Below are 19,485 nucleotides of genomic sequence, written 5' to 3'. Positions count from 1 at the left end.
CCACATCTTCCTATATCTATTCTTCATCATGTTCATTTATCAAGCCCTAATTCTGATTTTTTTTTCTTTAATTAAGATTGAATGTTTAAAGTTTTTTTCCCAACTGTACAGAATGAATAAACCAGCAACTTTTCACAAATAATCTTACTAAAATTTGAGTCGCAAGCAAGTTATACTTAAATGAGTATTATGAGTATTTTTAATCTGAAGATTTTTTTGGTGAAAAGTGCATGCCGCTGAATCTTTTTGTTTTTGTTTTGTTTTTATTATCATTGGAAGCATATTAGTTAATTAATATTTAAGCTGCTATATGTACATGAGCCCCATACATTTGTATATAATATTTAAACAGTATTACATGTATTTTATTTTGTTTGTATCTTTCTTTTTTTCTATTTTTATTGCCTCAGGGAAGATCAACATGTCTTCTTCTTCTCAGTCCGCAATTAACTGTCTGATTATTTTGCCACTGCGTGTTGCGCATGAAAGTCCAAAGAAAATTTAATTATATTTACATTTTGAGAAAGTTAAAATCCTATATACAGGTGCTCATTAAAACATAGATAAATAAATAAGTAACCATCGTTAAAGGATTAATTTCATTATCCTTATAAGATCGGGATTAAAGATCTACACCTACATCGGGATCAAAATCAATGTATTAGATGTTTCCAAACTTAATACAGGGTTTTAGGTAGTTTATTACAGATCTGGTTCCTGGTTCAAAATATGTGATATTTTGTGTCTGTAGAATTCATCAAAACCAGATTAAATCATGACAGACGAAACAAATAGAAAGGTTACTTTTTTCTTTCCCACACTTATGTTTGTCGCAGTTATGTGTTGTCAGTTACACACGAAGACAAGATACATTGTTTGAATACACATACGTTTTATTAATGTTTTTAAAGCTCTGAAAACTTCCCTCTTCGTTGACTTTTGTCGTTTTGTTAAAGTTCAAAGTCCAAGCCTACTGTAGTTCTTTTTATTTTTTTGACGCCTTACCTCGACGTCGATTCAGAAATTTTGTCCAAGCTCATAATGTATTGGATAAAATTTTTGAATTGTGGCTTCAACTTTTTTATTTTACCATTTTGTCTCTGTTTACAAAAATGAATTTACTCTGACATGTCTGAGTGATGACATTATAATACACCTTATCGCTATTTGTCCGCCATTGCTTGATATCACACAGGTTCCCGTAAAATGTTGACGTCATAAAACAAAATATCTGACGCCACAATGGAAAAGTGATTGTTGTTGACGTCAAAAGTTCAACCGGATGGGTCAGCGGGGAATAGCGATAAGGTGTATATAAGTTACATGTTTGCTACTGACCATGCTGACAATTGCAGCCCATGCCCATGGATCCATAGAGCCTTTAGAGGGTTTTTAAACTCCACAAAGGTGAAGTTTTTTTACCCACACTCCTTTTTCTGTAGGGGGTCAGTAGTGAACTTTATGTTGAACTTATCAAACACTGTACTTTACATGCTGCGCTTAAAAACAACAACAATGAAATACAATTAACATAAGATGTCATAGGCGGATCCAGGGGGAGGGGGGATCACCCCCAACCCCTTTTTATGGAAATAATTTGGTTGATTATAAAGGGAATCATTGAAGCATGACTTGAGTGCCTTTCCCCTTACATGTAGGTCAATCAGTGGGCCTCCTCTTAGGAAATGTTCTGGATCTGCCACTGGAAGAGATGCCATGAATCCCATATTAAATTTACTAACCCCATATATTGGGCAATATGTGCAATTGTTTCTCCATAGGCTGTAATGGTAACGTCTTCTTCTCTAGCTGAGCCCATATCTTAAACTTGTATATTTACGATGGCTTGTTTCGAAGCTGAGACATTTTCACATTTGTGGATAAATTTTTGGGGTAGGAAGTGTGATTTATTTTCCTTTAAATTAGTAAACCCCGAAAATCCTTTCGAGATGGGCTCTTCATGGTTAAAAGTCCCTTTTTTCACACAATAATGTCTGACAATTTAATACTTTGAATACATATAATAACTCCATAGTTTTTACACATTTATTCTAAGGTCCTATACTTTCCAGATAAAAACAAATGGTTAAGCTCAGTCACTTGTTAAAAATTGAAAACTTTCCAATATCACTACACAGAGATTTTTGTTTACAAACAATTGTTGTGCTCCTCAATCGGAGGCGAATATAGGGATATTGTACCATATGGATCCATAGGGGGTTACCATGTGATGGCATTAAAACAATTACAACATCATAATTTACCTGTGGTGCAATAAAATATTTATTCCCAGTTGCTTACTTTAGTTTGCCTTAAACATGTTAAATAAATATTTTACAAAATGCTTATTTTCACAAACATTGGATAAACATGATAAAGATTGATTCAGGAGGTGTCACTTTTACCTTTCTGAGAACAAAAATAAAAGAAGAAATGACTCTAGGATTTGGAACAAACATTCTAGGATCTAACATGTTTAACAAAATCATTTTTGTCGAGCCTTCGACTTTAGTCGAAAAAGCGAGACTAAGTGATCGTACATTCCGTCGTCATCGTCTTCGGCGTCCACAAATATTCACTCTGTGGTTAAAGTTTTTGAAATTTTAATAACTTTCTTAAACTATACTGGATTTCTACCAAACTTTGACAAAAGCTTGTTTATGATCATAAGATAGTATCCTTAAGTAAATTTTGTAAAAATAAAATTCCATTTTTTCAATATTTTACTTGTAAATGGACTTAGTTTTTCTGCGGGGAAACTTTACATTCACTCTGTGGTTAAAGTTTTTAAAATTTTAATAACTTTCTTAAACTATCCTGGATTTCTACCAAACATGGACAGAAGCTTGTTTATGATCATAAGATAGTATCCTTAAGTATTTTGTAAAAAAATAAATCCATTTTTTCCATATTTTACATTTGAATGGACTTAGTTTTTTCTGCTGGGAAACATTACATTCACTCTGTGGTTAAAGTTTTTAAAATTTTAATAACTTTCTTAAACAATCCTGGGTTTGTACCAAAATTTGACAGAAGCTTATTTATGATCATAAGACATGTAAGATAGTATACAGAAGTAAATTTTGTAAAAATAATAAATCCACTTTTTCCGTATTTTACTTTTAAATGGACTTAGATTTTCTTCCAGTTAACATTACATACATGTAAAGTCTGCAGTTAAAGTTTTTAAAGCATTTATTAGATTCATACACTATGCTGGATTTTTACCAAACTTGGACAGAAGCTTCTTACAATCAAAAGATTGTATTAAGAGGAATAGTTTTATTGATTTTTTTAGCCTGCCATTTACAGCAAAAGTAGGCGAGACACTGGGTTCCGCGGAACCCTTACAACTTTTTTTTTTATAATTCTAATAATGAGAATTGGCCATGATGTTGAATATCAATGTACATAATTTTTATTTTTAATTTGTAGGTTGAATTATCCAAGGATGTTTTAGCTCCTTCTGAGGGACCAAGAGAAGAGCTGGTAAGACAACTATTGATTTGATTTTTAAGACGATGCTCTCAGTCGTGTCAGTCGTGTCAGTAGCTTGATGTTTAGATCATTTGTAGATTATTTTAAACATAATTAAGGAATGACTGTAATATTTTTTCTGTCTATCATGTCTATGAAGAAATAACATAAAAAATGTGGTGCACACTGAATAACGCGTGTAGCAGGTTCTTTAACAGTGTGCACCACATTTTTTATATTATTTCAAATGACAGAAAAAATATATATAACAGTCTTTTCTTATGATTTAATTCTAAATTCCGTTTTAAACCATGAAAAAATGTTGATGACGTCACAGTCACATGACTTAATTATGTCTATGGGCCCATAACAAAATAACGTCAGCATTTCAGAAGACGCGTTACATCCAAAATTAGATTATTGTTAAAGAAACTCTTTCATGTTTTTGGAGAAAAACATATAAAGATCTAATGCAGTTTACTTTTCTGGGGTATTGATTTAGTTGCCAACTTCAAAGATTCATTGGTAGGTGGCCATTTAGATTTGTAATTGCATACATGGCATATGGACATTTTTTGCCTAAAATACACTTCTGTGTATATATAGCATGTACATGTACATGATGTATAGAATTGTTATTTGTTTGTGTGTTTTTTATTCAGATATCAACAGCAATAAAGTTTTTACAGAACCCTAAAGTTCAACAAAGTCCTGTGTCACAAAGGAAAGCTTTCTTAGAGAGAAAAGGTAGGATTATAAAGTCCTGTGTCACAAAGGAAAGCTTTCTTAGAGAGAAAAGGTAGGATTATAAAGTCCTGTGTCACAAAGGAAAGCTTTCTTAGAGAGAAAAGGTAGGATTATAAATAAAATGTTTTCTTATAGAAGAAAGGTAGTATTAGAAGTGAGAATTGATGTAAACCAGAAGTGACCACCGTATTTATCAGTGTATTTAACATGTTCAGTGTAAATGTTATTGCACCTTGTCAGTAGAGTAAATGTTATTGCACCTTGTTTGTAGAGTAAATGTAATTGCACATTGTCAGTAGAGTAAATGTTATTGCACATTGTCAGCAGTGTAAATGTTATTGCACCTTGTCAGTAGAGTAAATGTTATTGCATATTGTCAGCAATGTAAATGTTATTGCACATTGTCAGCAGTGTAAATGTTATTGCACCTTGTCAGTAGAGTAAATGTTATTGCACCTTGTCAGTAGAGAAAATGTTATTGCACATTGTCAGCAGTGTAAATGTTATTGCACCTTGTCAGTAGAGTGAATGCTATTGCACCTTGTCAGTAGAGTAAATGTTATTGCACATTGTCAGCAGTGTAAATATTATTGCACATTGTCAGCAGTGTAAATGTTATTGCACATTGTTAGTAAAGTAAATGTTATTGCACCTTGTCAGTAGAGAAAATGTTATTGCACCTTGTCAGTAGAGTGAAGGCTATTGCACCTTGTCAGTAGAGTAAATGTTATTGCACCTTGTCAGCAGTGTAAATGTTATTGCACCTTGTCAGCAGTGTAAATGTTATTGAACCTTGTCAATTGAGTAAATGTTATTGCACATTGTCAGTAGAGTGAATGTTATCGCACCTTGTCAGTAGAGTAAATATTAATGCACATTGTCAGTAGAGTAAAAGTTATTGCACCTTGTCAGTAGAGTGAATGTCAAAATGAATGTTATTGCACCTTGTCAGCAGTGTAAGTTTTATTGCACCTTGTCAGTAGAGAAAATGTTATTGAACCTTGTCAGTAGAGTAAATGTTATTGCACATTGTCAGTAGAGTAAATGTTATTGGACTTTGTCAGTAGAGTAAATGTTATTGAACCTTGTCAGTAGCGTAAATGTTATTGCATCTTGTCAGTAGAGTAAATGTTATTGCACCTTGTCAGTAGAGTAAATGTTATTGGACCTTGTCAGTAGAGTAAATGTTATTGAACCTTGTCAGTAGAGTGAATGTTATTGCACATTGTCAGTAGAGTGAATGTTATTTCACCTTGTCAGTAGAGTAAATGTTATTGAACCTTGTTAGTAGAGTAAATGTTATTGCACCTTGTCAGTAGAGTAAATGTTATTGCACCTTGTTAGTAGGGTAAATGTTATTGCACCTTGTCAGTAGAGTAAATGTTATTGCACATTGTCAGGCACCTTGTCAGTAGAATAAATGTTATTGCACATTGTCAGGCACCTTGTCAGTAGAGTAAATGTTATTGCACCTTGCCAGTAGAGTAAATGTTATTGCTCCTTGTCAGTAGAGTAAATGTTATTGCACCTTGTCAGTAGTGTAAATGTTATTGCACCTTGTCAGTAGAGTAAATGTTATTGCACCTTGTCAGTAGAGTAAATGTTATTGCACATTGTCAGTAAAGTAAATGTTATTGAAACTTGTCAGCAGTGTTAAATTTATTGCACATTGTCAGTAGAGTAAATGTTATTTTACATTGTCATCAGAGTAAATGTTTATCCACCTTGTCAGCAGTGTAAATGTTATTGCACATTGTCAGTAGAGTAAATGTTATTGCACCTTGTCAGTAGAGTAAATGTTATTGGACCTTGTCAGTAGAGTAAATGTTATTGCACATTGTCAGTAAAGTAAATGTTATTGTACCTTGTCAGCAGTTTTTAGCTCACCTGGCCTGAAGGCCCTTAAGGGGTTATTGTCCTTAAATGACAATTTTTCACAATTTTTCACCATATTTGCTAACTTTAAAAAATCTTCTCCTTTAAAACTACTCAACCAAATTCAACCAAACTTCAACTGAATGATCAGTAGGGTGTATAAAATAAAGTTTGTGTTTTATTTTCTATTTCGTTAAAAAACATGGCCGTCATGGCTAAAAAATAGAACACAGGGTAAAATGCAGTTTTTGGCTTATATCTCAAAAACTGCAGCATTTAGAGTAAATAAACAAGAAGTTAAAGTATTTATTAGGTCAAGGTCTCCCTGTCCTGAAATTTTCAGTCGAATTGGGTAACTGGTTTTTCAGGTATAATGCCCCTGAATTGATGATTTTAAAGAAATTTTGCAGTTTTTGGTTATTATCTTGAATATTATTATAGATACAGATGAACTGTTAAAGCAAAAATGTTAAGCAAAGTAAGATCTACAAATAAGTCAATTTGACCAAAATTGTAAATTGACCCCTTAAGGAGTTATTGCCCTTTAAAGACTTTTTTCACAATTTGTTCATCATGTTGACTTACTTTAAAAAATCTTCTCCTTTGAAACTGCTATATCAATTTCAGCCAAACTTAGGCTAAATGAGTTTCAGAGTATCTAGTATAAATTTTATATTTTATTTCCTTGTATGTCAAGAAACATAGCTCCTATGGTTAAAATAGAACATAGGAGAAATTGATTTTTTTTTGCTTTTGAAGAAAAAAGGACGATTCAAAGAACATTTGAATAAATTGAAAAGCCAAAATAATCATTGATGAGAGATTTAACCAAAAAAAATAAGGTGATCGATTCAGGCTCTTGTTATATTTCCTAGACATATTTAATTTTCATATTACTAACAAAGCATTTAATATTTTTTTATAAACAGAAGAGATAAACTATTCCAAGTTCAACTTTACCTTATGAAGTTGAAACCTTAGTTTTATTGTTATTATGTATAAGTTAGTTTTGAAATTTGAAATTGATAGATAATCTGTGATGTTTGTAAACAAATAATTTTATTTCTTTATGGCAATATAATATTTCAGGCCTCACAAAAGAAGAGATAGAAATTGCTGTAGAAAGATCAGGTGTACCCCCAGATAAACCTACCCAAGTATACCCACCCCAACCTCCTGGAATACAGGCACCAATACCTGGAGCAGTGGTACCCTACCAACAGTCAGGTAAATAGAATTATCTATAGAGGTCGGGTGTACCTCCAGATAAACCTACCCAAGTATAACCACCCCAGCCTCCTGGAATACAGGCACCAATACCTGGAGCAGTGATACCCTACCAACAGTCAGGTAAATAGAATTATCTATAGGTCGGGTGTACCTCCAGATAAACCTACCCAAGTATACCCACCCCAGCCTCCTGGAATACAGGCACCTATATATCAACTTGATAGATAATAGGACAGTTGGGGCAATATGCGCAATTGTTTCTCCATAGGCCGTAATGGTAATGTTTTCTTCTGTTGCTCAGCCCATATCGTAAAATTGCGTATGTGTGATGGCTTGTTTCGAAGCTGAGACATTTTTACATATGGGGTTAAATTTTCGGGGTAAAAGTGTGATTCATTTTTCCGTAATTTAGCAAACCCCGAGTATCCTTTTGCGATGTGGCTCCTCTTGGTAAAAAATCCCATTTTTAACACAATAAGTTCTTTGAAATTTTAATACTTTGAACACATTTCATAGCTCCATGGTTTTTACACATTTATTCTGTGTTCCCTTATTTTCTAAATTAACTCTAATGGTTCAGCTCAGTCATTTGTTTATAATAGAAATGTGTCAAATATCACTACACAGAGATTTTTTGTTTGCACATGACTTTTGTGTTCCTCATTTCAAGGCGCATTAGGGGTTCCTCATTTCAAGGGGCATTAGGGGTATTGTCCCAGTTAACAGATATTCTTACAATATTTATTTTAAGCATCCCCTGTCATCCTGCTGGTACTTCATAAAGATGAGCTTTATTTGTAGGGTTGTCCTATTCTGCTTACAGACCTGTTTTATATTTATTTTCAGCGCCCCCTGTTGGTACATTACTAAAGATAAGAGATGTGTTACACACAATAGCTTTAATAGGAGGCTTAAGTTATGCTGCCTATAAATTTTTCAAGGTAAGCTTAAAATCTTGTTTTTAGAGATATTTTTGAGTAAATATATATGTATATATTTATTAAAATGAAGTACCCTTTTTTCCACAGCAATTGCCAAGTAAAAATAACATACATTGTCTTAGTGTTGATAAACTTCTCAAATGATTTCATTGCACTAACCAGAAGTGAGACATTGGTTTAACAGGTTGTAAACAATGAAACATTTTGAGTTATTTTGAGTTTTTGAAAGTCTTATTTCATCCATCTTTACAAATTATTACAGTTAATATAAACAATAATGAGTGTGATCATTTTTTAAATCATCATTCTCAATTTTATGTAATGTGTGAAGATGCTGTGATAAAAAACTTGTTTACAGTTAACGATGTATGACACACTATAATGTTTATTATTTATTTATTTTGTAGGAATATTTACTGCCATGGATTTTAGGTAAACCAAAGACAGAAGACAGATTAGATAAAATTGAGAGCATGGTGATAGAGCTTCAAAAAAACATTGTGGAGACTTTGTCAAAGATTCAACTAACCTTGACCTCCATGCAGGAAACTATGTCAACCAATCAGGAGAAAGTACAGGCAATATCACATGAAGTCTACTCACAAAGGGCAAGTTAAAGCGAAGCATATTTTAAGCAGAAATATTATGTTTTGAAATGAGTCTTGACATGCAGATTTATAACTGCATATTTTGTAGAATTGTTCTTTTATGTAACATGATTCTAATTTAGGAATATTTCTTCCACTTGCCAAATATTTTTAGAAATTTCATATACAAATCTATGTTTGCGCCTGTCCCAAGTCAGGAGCCTCTGGCCTTTGTTAGTCTTGTACTATTTAAATTTTAGTTTCTTGTGTACAATTTGGAAATTAGTATGGCGTTCATTATCGCTGAACTAGTATATATTTGTTTAGGGGCCAGCTGAAGGACGCCTCCGGGTGCGGGAATTTCTCGCTACATTGAAGACCTGTTGGTGACCTTCTGCTGTTGTGTTTTTTTATTTTGGTCGGGTTGTTGTCTCTTTGACACATTCCCCATTTCCATTCTCAATTTTATTTGTTCTTATCACTAATTTCAATTTGTTATCTTTCTTCTAACAGTTCAATACAAATTTTAAAAGTTGAGTTTAGATCATAAAAATAATAAAAATGATGTTGATAAAATTGAACACTATACATTTATTTCTTAAACAGATTATCATTGCAGGCTTCATGGCTTCTTTTGCCATATCATAATAGCAAATGACATGAAAAGGACACAAAATAAATGTCCTTATAAAAGTATAGATGGCATTACTCTATCACAGAAATTTCCAAAATTTGCAAAAACATGAAAAACACCAAAATCAGAAATTATATAAAATTGTCCCTTTATAAAATTAATTATGAAATTTTACAGAAACTAAGGTTTAAACTCCATCAAACAAAGTTGATCTTAGATGGATTTGACTGATACTTTTTACCTTTATAGCTCTTCCACATTGTTGGTACTTATACATCCTTGGCTTTCAAATATTCAGGTTTGAGTGTTCCTGAGGATAAAAAATCTGGAAAAGCTTTTCTGAAGCATGAATTTATATTGTGTTGTTATCCTTTTTAAAATTGTTAAATAGCGTATATCTACATTATATTTTTATAAGTTGTTATACTGTAATAAAAGTTATTAATGTAGACATTTGGTTTATAAGAATGTCCTTTTTAAAATTGTTGAATAGCGTATATATCTACATTATATTATTATAAGTTGTTATACTGTGATAAAATTATTAACATTTGTAAACATTTGGTTGATTAGAATGTTCTGATTTTGATTAGAATGTCCTGATTTTAATTGGAATGTCCTGATTTTAATTTAGAATGTCCTGATATTTCAGTCTTCCACAGCAATGAGTAATATCAACGAGTCACAGTTTGCCACAGAAATGAAGTCAGAGCTACAAACTGTTAAAGGATTATTATTAAACAGGTAACAATATAATATCATAAACAACAAAACACTTTACATCATTGTTATTTTTCTGATTAGTTCTTTTATCTGACCTATACATTTCTAGGAATATGATTGATTAGAAGCAACCGAGTGGAGACTGTGTATATTCCATATTAAGTTTGCTGGCAGGGCTTATTTTAGTGGTGTTACATCCCTTTAGGAAAACTCTTAAAGGTTTCCAAAGACGATGGAATTGATGATGAACGATTGAAGTAAATTCATAAAACACATTTAAAGTTAAGTTGTTATTGTTGAGATTTTTGTGTATATTGACCAATGGAAGTAGGTTCTTAATACTTAATGGTAATGAAGACTTGATCACTTTAATAGGTCACAAGTCTAACTACCACACGTTAAGGCCTAAATTAAAATATTGTTTGTTTGCCCTTTTCCGACCCTACGTTTTGAAACAGGGTAGGTAGGTAGGTAAAATATTTTATTTTTTTACCCAAAAAAATAACTTGGCTCGGTATATTATTTGTCATGGGTAGGCAGGTAGGTATAATATTTTATTTTATAGATACAAACTCTGCATAATGTCATTTGTGTCCGTTTTTTTTTGCAAATAAGTTTTCTGGGACTATTAGTATAAAAAAAAATATCACGTAGAATGTGAAGCTAATTCATATGCACAGTACTATTTTGTTTTAAAATATCAAAATATGGAGCTCACTTGTGCCGCATATCTTCAACGTTCATATGCCTCACGGAACTTTGAAGAGTTTGAACTTGCACTTATATTCTGTACTACGTACCTTGTATGCTTAACTTAAGATTTTCTGTAAAAGATGACTTTGTACTGATAAGATATGTCCGGACAGACATACATAACCAGTAGAAAAAGTCCCTAGAGTGTTAAAAAACATCGTGTGTGCCTTTGTTTCCAATAAAAATGCTACAAGACTTAAACTCTGACAATTGTCACGTATTTTACATCGCATTTATAAATGATCTGTATGGACAACTTGGCTATTTTACTGCCCGATATTCTCCACTTTACAGGGTTTTGTCACTTTTGATTCAAATCAGAAATAAATAATATAGCGGCATCGTTAACATAATCATCCTGATCTGCGGATCACAAAAGGCCATCCCTACAAAGAATACAAACGTGTCCGTTCACAAATTAGTTTGTATACACGTTGATAATTTTGTATCAAGCGAACTTATTTGTAAATGAACCCTGCTCTTTAAGTATAAAGGTACAGAGTAGCGTAGGTCATATCATGATTTCAGGAAGCGTTCACATGCTGAACATCGATTTCAAACAAATGCTTTGAAACTTCAAATGCAAGTGTTCATGTCAAACGCTCAGGTGATACCAAACGGACTGGACCTTATACGTTAAAGATAAAACCCGAGAATTCCGGATAAAATAGTTTTGAGTGGGAAATACAAATATAAGATTTTTGGTAGGAACGAAAAAATAAAATAAAATAAAATCTTGCTGGTAAATACAAATAAAAGATTTTCAGGCGCAACGAATTTATAGGGTCGGTCGGTAAAGGCCAAACAATCAATATTTTAATTTAAGCCTAAGTTGTTTAGATAAATTTGTTACATAATGTGTTAGTGACCTAATGCAAAATTTTGAAGCTTCGCACTCACCCCATATGGAATTTACTGACCCTACATATATCAAATTAGGTCACTAGCACACTTTATAACTTATAAGTTTTATGTAGTCTCTAGAAATTAAGTCGGTAAAAAATATCCTTGAAATTGATATATTTCTAACCAATGAACCTGAAATGTATATGAAAAATATGTGTTAACAATGCGGGATCATATATAATTAGACAAAGTATTTTTTTTGATATTTTTTTCTTCATTTTATTGAAAAAAATAAGTAACCTGGTGATTTAAAGAAAGATCCATTTCTCAACCAAATATGCTTTCCCACAAAAATCATCTCTGAAATGAAGGTCTTAAAAGATACTGTAAAAGCAGAAATTTTCGTGGAGGAGTTAATTTTGTTTATTTTGTAGAAAGGATATATCCACAAAACTAAAACCCTCAAGAAAATTTAACTGACTTATACTATCACTTCCATTTATTTGAAACTACAAAACTAAGTCCTCATTAACATTGATAAAATTTTATATAGAGACAAAACCACAAAAAATTTAACCCCCAAAAAATGAATGTTTATATTTATTACCAGACGACAGTTCCCACCAACACCATCCTCATCATCACTGCCAGCATGGCAACTCAGTCAGACTTCTAGTCCTACCAGCAAATCAAACATGGTCAAACCTAGTGGGGATGCCACAATAATGTCAGAAGTGGAGCGTGATGCCACAATAATGTCTGAACCTAGTGTGGATGCCACGTTAGTGTCTGATGAAGCAAACTTAAATCAGAATAAAACTGATAGAACAGATGGAAAAAATAATGATGAAGTAAGTTCTTTAATAAATAGATTATATATATAAAAAGGATAACAAAAAGGTCGTATTTTACAGATATGACTGTCTTATTATATTTTTGACTTGTTGTGCTACATGTAAGCTTTAAATGTTCATATATATATATATGAAGTGGGTTTGCCATTTAAACAATGACAAGTTTGAATAAATACTATCAAAACAAATAAGACTTTAAAACCATCTAACTACAACCATGGAAGTATTATATTGACAGGAACTCCAACGAAAAATTAGCACATTCGGATCCCACTGATTTCTTTAAGAAAATAAAAGCTTCCGTCTCAGTTTGTCAAGTACGTGATAACTCCTTTGTGGGGTATCTGCGATGCCGCTGTCGCCTGTAAAGTTTACAGAAACTGATCTTATCACGTGATCTGTTATCGAAGGGCTTGTCTACCTACCAATGTAAATAAACACGGAAACTCCTGTGGCTTTTTGCGAATCGCTACATGGACAACCACACCTGTTTCTGTTCAATAAATAAAAACTACAGCTGAAACAATCTAAAAATGGGTCCATATTTCACAGAATGACAAAAGAAAATTAACTATATTTGGAAAGAAGTTAAGATTATTTTTAGTTTTGTTAGATATATTTTTATCATTATAACTAGAAAATCGGAAATTATTGTGTTATAAAAATTAAATGAGTCTGTAGTAGAGTGTTAGCAGAAAATAATGTGGTGCTCGTGAAGTGTGCCAGATGGCACCAGATAACTTAAATTTCAAGTAAAAGACCGTAAACTCTTATCGAGTGTACAACGCAAAGATATATGGTTTTCCCTATCGTAAACATCGTAAAATGATATTAACTTACTTATCAAATATATTTTAAAGACTAAAAGATGTTAATAATTACACACATGTGATGTCCTCTATATAGCAATATCAGGTTACGAGTCAATCAGATTAATTTTTACACCTTTTATGATAATTGGTTGTACACAAATCTTAACATTCAGTTATTTCAACCTAGTCTGAGAATATTCTGATGTTTGACAGATTTATTTTTACGGATGGCTTTAAATATTTCTGAATGCATTTAAAGAACGATCACTATAATTGGGTATGAGCAGTTATTTTTTTTTATCATGGAAATCACATTTGAATTTATTGGTGTGTTTTTAAAAAAGCTAAACAGTTCCGAAATATCAATAATTATTACTGATAACTTTTCCGTTTGTTTTACATGAAAATTTTATGATTTTCAAGCTTAAAATATACAGTTACGGGTGATTAGCCAACAACCCTCTTATGAATGAAAAATCCTACTATTTTAAGATTGATTGTTACATTTGTACTTATACTTAAATGTGTATTGCTTCTGAGTATTTTTACTCGTTTTTTTTCTATATTTTTTTCTATGTGTTGAAAACAGTCGCAAGAATTTTGTTTCATTTCTTTTTTATTTGTTTGTAAGCAGCAAAACCAGTAAATATTGACATATTTGTCATTCACACTGTCAGTTAATGTCATTTCCTTGACAATTAAGTACACATCCGTTTATTTCGGTATGTTCCGTAATTACGATCTTTCACGAGGTTCCAAAAATTTGAGAGGATCCCATGCATCCATAAGACATGTCGAGTTAATTAACAGATACTTAAAGATTTTGCGGCATCGCACTATAAACGTTTGAATAGATATAGGAAGATGTGGTGTGAGTGCCAATGAGACAACTCTCCATCCAAATAACAATTTAAAAATTAAACCATTATAGGTTAAAGTACGGCCTTCAACACGGAGCCTTAGCTCACACCGAACAACAAGCTATAAAGGGCCCCAAAATTACTAGTGTAAAACCATTCAAACGGGAAAACCAACGGTCTAATCTATATAAACAAAACGAGAAACGAGAAACACGTATATATTACATAAACAAACGACAACTACTGTACATCAGATTCCTGACTTAGGACAGGTGCAAACATTTGCAGTGGGATTAAACGTTTTAATGGGCCCAAACCTTCTCCCTTTTTCTGAAACAATAGCATAACATCACAACATATAAAAACATACGATAAAATATCAATTAGCAGACTTAACTCAATCAAAAAACGTATGATTACACAAAGAACGAATAAATTTGATCTGCGATATCTGAATACAAATGCACAGTTAATTAAATATTAGAGACAAACAGTCATGACCAAAAGGCTATCAAACAAATTCAAACACACTGAGAAATATTTAACCAATCAATGTTCACTTTAGAAAAAAAACGTTTTTTTATAATCTTGAAGTTTATACAAATGTTGTAAGAATAAGTGAAAAATTGAAGATATTACAAATAATCAAAGCTGGTATACAGCCAAGATCCATATAAATAAAAAATGACAAAAAAGCATTATAAACAGTATCAACAGGTCGAATTAACAAGAACATACGATTTGAGAGTACTCGCAGTTACTGACAGCTAGTTAAAAGCCAAAACCAATTAATAGTAAAAAATCATGCATCAGAGACTAAAATCGACTAAAACACATCACAGGGATTTAGTATTTTAACGTCATTAATAGTCAAAGAAGACATGACTTGTGCAATGCCAAAAATAAATGTATCGACAGGTAGTAGTAAAGTGAAGAGCGACTTCTATAGAAATAAAAGTTAACGTGGCTGTGTCCCCTATACATCTCGCCTCAAAAGATAATGAAATTTAGTTATGTTTTAATTTGCTAATGACAAAATCAATATTAGTGCCAATGTGAACTATATTCAGAGATCTAATTACAATATTGGTACGATAACCCTTACTTATAAGTTTGTTTAAAGGTTCGATGAGTTTACAAGGATCACATAGTGATTTCCTCGCTTTAAGTACAATATTACCATAAAATTTAGGATGAGAAATACCATCTTTAATAAGCTTTCTACAGGTATAGCCAAATTTACTAATCAAATCTTTGTATCTATGAAAGAATTTAGTAAAAGTTTTAAGTAATTTATGGTATCGAAATCCCTGACACAACAATTTACCAGTGATGCATTGATTAAGTTCGTTAAAATCTTTGACATCAGAACACACACGGGCAAACCGAACGAGTTGCGATATATAAACACCGTATGATGGAGCCAAAGGCACATCGCCGTCTAAAAAAGGAAAATTAACAATAGGAAATGAAAAATCGTCTCTTTTGTCGTAAATTTTAGTGTGAAGTTTCCCGTTTGAAATTGAAATGTCTAAATCTAGAAAAGGACAACTGCTGCTGTTTATGTTAGATTAAGTTAAAGTAAGTTCGTTTGGGTAAATTTCTGAAGTATATTTAGAGAACTCTGGATTATTCAACGAAAAAATATCATCCAGATAACGGTAGGTATTTTTGAATGTATCAACCAAATGTAACAATGATGGGTCTTTACTGGAAGTCTAGATCTGCTTGTTGGAGTTCCTGGCAATATAATACTTCCATGCTACAACCAACAGTCATGATGGTCTTACACATAACATGGTCCAAATACTACATGTACTAGTTGTTGACTAAAAACAGTTTGTTAAATGGAAAACAGTTTAGTCAGAAAGTCAAGTGTCAATATATATATATATCTATCTATTGCAGCAGCCCATAACATTTATTTTGAAAGTTTATAGGTTTTCATGAGTAAAGTGTAGAGAGCCATATCTCTTGCCCTTAAAAGACACCCTTGTAGATTTTGAAAAAGAGCAGGCTAATGCCACTATATACAAGGCAGCACTCACTCCTTCAAAGTGGAAAGGGATTAACATAAGTTTCAATAACTTGTTTCCTAATCTACTTTTATAAATAAATCTGTTTAAACTAAATGTAGGAAATAACAATTAGCTGAAACCATGGTAAGTAGTTCAAGAGGTTAAAGTCTGAGCTTTTCTCATCACTTAGCGCCCATCGTCTTTGTTAACTTCTTCTCTTCTGAAACGACTTAGCCAAATTTAACTTGACCACAATCATCATTTGGGTATTTAATTTAAAATAAATGTCCGCTGACCCAGCAAACCAACCAAGTTGACCACCATGGCTAAAAATGGAACATAGGGTTTAAATCTTAGATTTTGGCTTATATCTCTGAAACAAAAGCATTTAGAGCAGATTTGACATGTGTATAATTGTTCATCGGGTCAAGATCTATCTGCTTTAAATTTTTAGACCATTCAGGCAACCTGATGTTGGGTTGCTGCCTCCGATTGTGTAATTTTAAGAATATTTTGCAGCTTTTGGTTATTATCTTGAATATTATTGTAGATAGTGATAAACTGTAAACAAGCAATATTAACTGCAAAGTTAGACCTAAAAATAAGCCACTGTGACCAAATGGTCAATTTACCCCTTGAGGAGTTGTTGTCCTTTATAGTCAATTTTTAACAATTTTTCATAAATTTTGTGTTTTATTATGATAGAGATAATTGTAAGCAACAAAAATGTTCAGTAAAGTAAGATCTACAAACACATCACCATCACCAAAACAGTTTAAATATGCACATATACCAAGGTGAGCATTACAGGTTCTTTAAACCCTATAATTTTTCTTCAAATCATTCCATGAGAATACTTTCATATTGAGAAACTGTTTTCTTTTATGCATATATTCAGATTTTAATTGCATATAAAACTTACTTTTTTTTAAATTCAGGTAAAAGTGAATTTCAGCATGGAAGAAACTACAAATGTTGACATATCAGAAAGTTCTCAACCAATCAAAACAGACGTGAGTGATATTCTGAACCAATCAGAGGACAACAATTTACAAATAAAATCAACGGAGGAAAATGATAACGAAGAGGTTGATTAAACAAGATTTATTAAGAAAAAGAATGAATAGTTTAAAAAAGAGAAAATGTAACAGAAATTTTGTATATTTGAATGTTTGTTATTTTTCCTCTTATTGAACAAAACCTAAAAGAAAAAAGATTGGTTCCTATGAGAATTTTATTTAAATTTTTATTTAAACTTTTATCTTGTTTTTCATCTCCCCATACACCATTCTTGTTAATAATGTCTGTATATTACAGAAGGTTGTATCCCAACAATTCATTAATCCCATCACAAGCAAAGGTCTCTTAATTTAACTTGTTAATGTTTCCATTGCCTTTATCAAATCTTTCAATGTTTTAATATTACAAGATGAGCTGCATCCAATTGAAATCTACCTTATGCAAAGATACAGTTTTCACTGCACTAAGGCTTTTTTATGCCCCACCTACGATAGTAGAGGGGCATTGTGTTTTCTGGTCTGTGCGTCTGTTCATCCCTTCGTTCATCAAAGTTTTTGGTCAAGGTAGTTTTTGATGAAGTTGAAGTCCAATCAAATTGAAACTTAGTACAAATGTTTCCTATGATATGATCTGTCTAATTTTAATGCCTAATTATATTTTTTGCCCATTTTCACGGTCTATTGAACATGGAAAATGATAGTGCGAGTGGGGCATCCATGTACTTTGGACACATTCTTGTTGCTTTTATTTTTCATTTCAAGAACCCCAAATGTATAACTACAGACAAGTGACATAGATTGATTTGCTTTTAAAGAGAAAGATAGAAATAAGCTGGACTGTAATACTGTGTATTGCATTTTACTTTATAATTGATTTATGGTCGGTAGATTCACTAAATAACAATTAAGAATAACTTTAACCTGTATGTCAACCTTTCTAGCATTTAAACATATGTGTTCATTGATGTATTGTTTGTTATTTACATGCAAATATCTGGGCAGAGGTAGTACCAATCCACACAGAATTATATATAGAATAAAATAATCTGAAATGCAGAACTGTCAGATTTCACTTTCAATCAGAGCAGATTTTCTTCTGCCAAGATATTCCAATGTTTGTATCATATAGGTATCTGAACTATGTATTGTCATTTGAATGCCTCAAGTGTTTATGTATTAAGCAGAATTATATTAAGAAAGAAAACCTATTTGTAGCTTATTGAGTCATTGAAAATTCAATATTGATGCAAAATAAATATTTATATTTGAATTGTGTTTTTTTTCTTATACATTTTGTGTATTTTGGCTTTCAAGAAGACTTTTATCATACCAAATGAACAAAAAAAGAGATTTGGTATGATTGTGACAATACCAGTATTTAATAACTCTAATTGACTAACATGATTAGGGACAAGTTCCTGTATAACTTCAAATAGTACAAAATTCTACAGAAGTGGAAGGTGTGTACCAATTAACATGAGCAACACAATAGGAGCTGCATGTGGAACAGGATCCGGCTACCAGAGCACTGAATATCAACCCCAGTTTTTAGTGCGATTATTGTTGCTTTATCTAAAGTTTCTATGTTTTCTGTTGGTCTTTTTAGTTTTTAACCATGTTGTTGTCAAGTATATTTCTGATTTATAAGTTTGAATGTGTTTGGTATATTTTGCAGTTGTCTGACCTGTTTTTTTTTTCACATATTGTTGGCAATATAATTGAATTTGATGCGACTGTCATACAAGTGAGAGGTTTAGATAGCTATAAAACCATTTTGATCCACCTTTTTCTAAAATAGAAAATGTCTGTGCAAATCAGGAAGATGACAGTTGTTGTCCATTCGTTTGATGTGTTTGAGATTTTAATTTTACATTTGATACAGACGTTCTGTTTTGAACTTTCCTCGGAGTTTGGTATTTTGGTTTACCTCTCTCTCATTACAGTTATATGTAATAGTTGTTATTCATACAAATAAAATTGAGAAAGAAATTGGTGAATATGTCAAAACGACAACCACCCGACCATAGAGCAGACAACAGCCGAAGGCAACCAATGGGCCTTCAATGTAGCGAGAATTCCCGCACCCGTAGGTGTCCTTCAACTGGCCCC

The 19,485-nt window shown here is 32.1% G+C and overlaps 1 protein-coding gene across 2 annotated transcripts; it reads left to right on the top strand.

Moving 5' to 3' along the window:
- Positions 1-659: 659 nt before the first annotated feature.
- Positions 660-18,646, top strand: LOC134692949 (peroxisomal membrane protein PEX14-like). Of its 2 annotated transcripts, XM_063553595.1 has the most exons (9): positions 660-799; positions 3,436-3,489; positions 4,140-4,224; positions 7,189-7,326; positions 8,176-8,270; positions 8,678-8,878; positions 10,144-10,235; positions 12,424-12,664; positions 17,296-18,646. In XM_063553595.1, the coding sequence occupies exons 1-9, from the start codon at positions 776-778 to the stop codon at positions 17,452-17,454; spliced, it is 1,089 nt and encodes a 362-aa protein (XP_063409665.1). In that variant the 5' UTR covers positions 660-775; the 3' UTR covers positions 17,455-18,646. The 2 variants fall into 2 exon arrangements, with proteins under 2 accessions (XP_063409665.1, XP_063409666.1); XM_063553596.1 differs by lacking the exon at positions 7,189-7,326.
- The last annotated feature ends 839 nt before the right edge of the window (positions 18,647-19,485 follow it).

The sequence above is a fragment of the Mytilus trossulus genome, chromosome 12, assembly GCF_036588685.1.
Source record: "Mytilus trossulus isolate FHL-02 chromosome 12, PNRI_Mtr1.1.1.hap1, whole genome shotgun sequence".
In the NCBI taxonomy this organism is placed as follows: domain Eukaryota; kingdom Metazoa; phylum Mollusca; class Bivalvia; order Mytilida; family Mytilidae; genus Mytilus; species Mytilus trossulus.
Note: the sequence above shows the minus strand (reverse complement) of the source record. Positions and strands in the feature narration are given on the sequence as shown.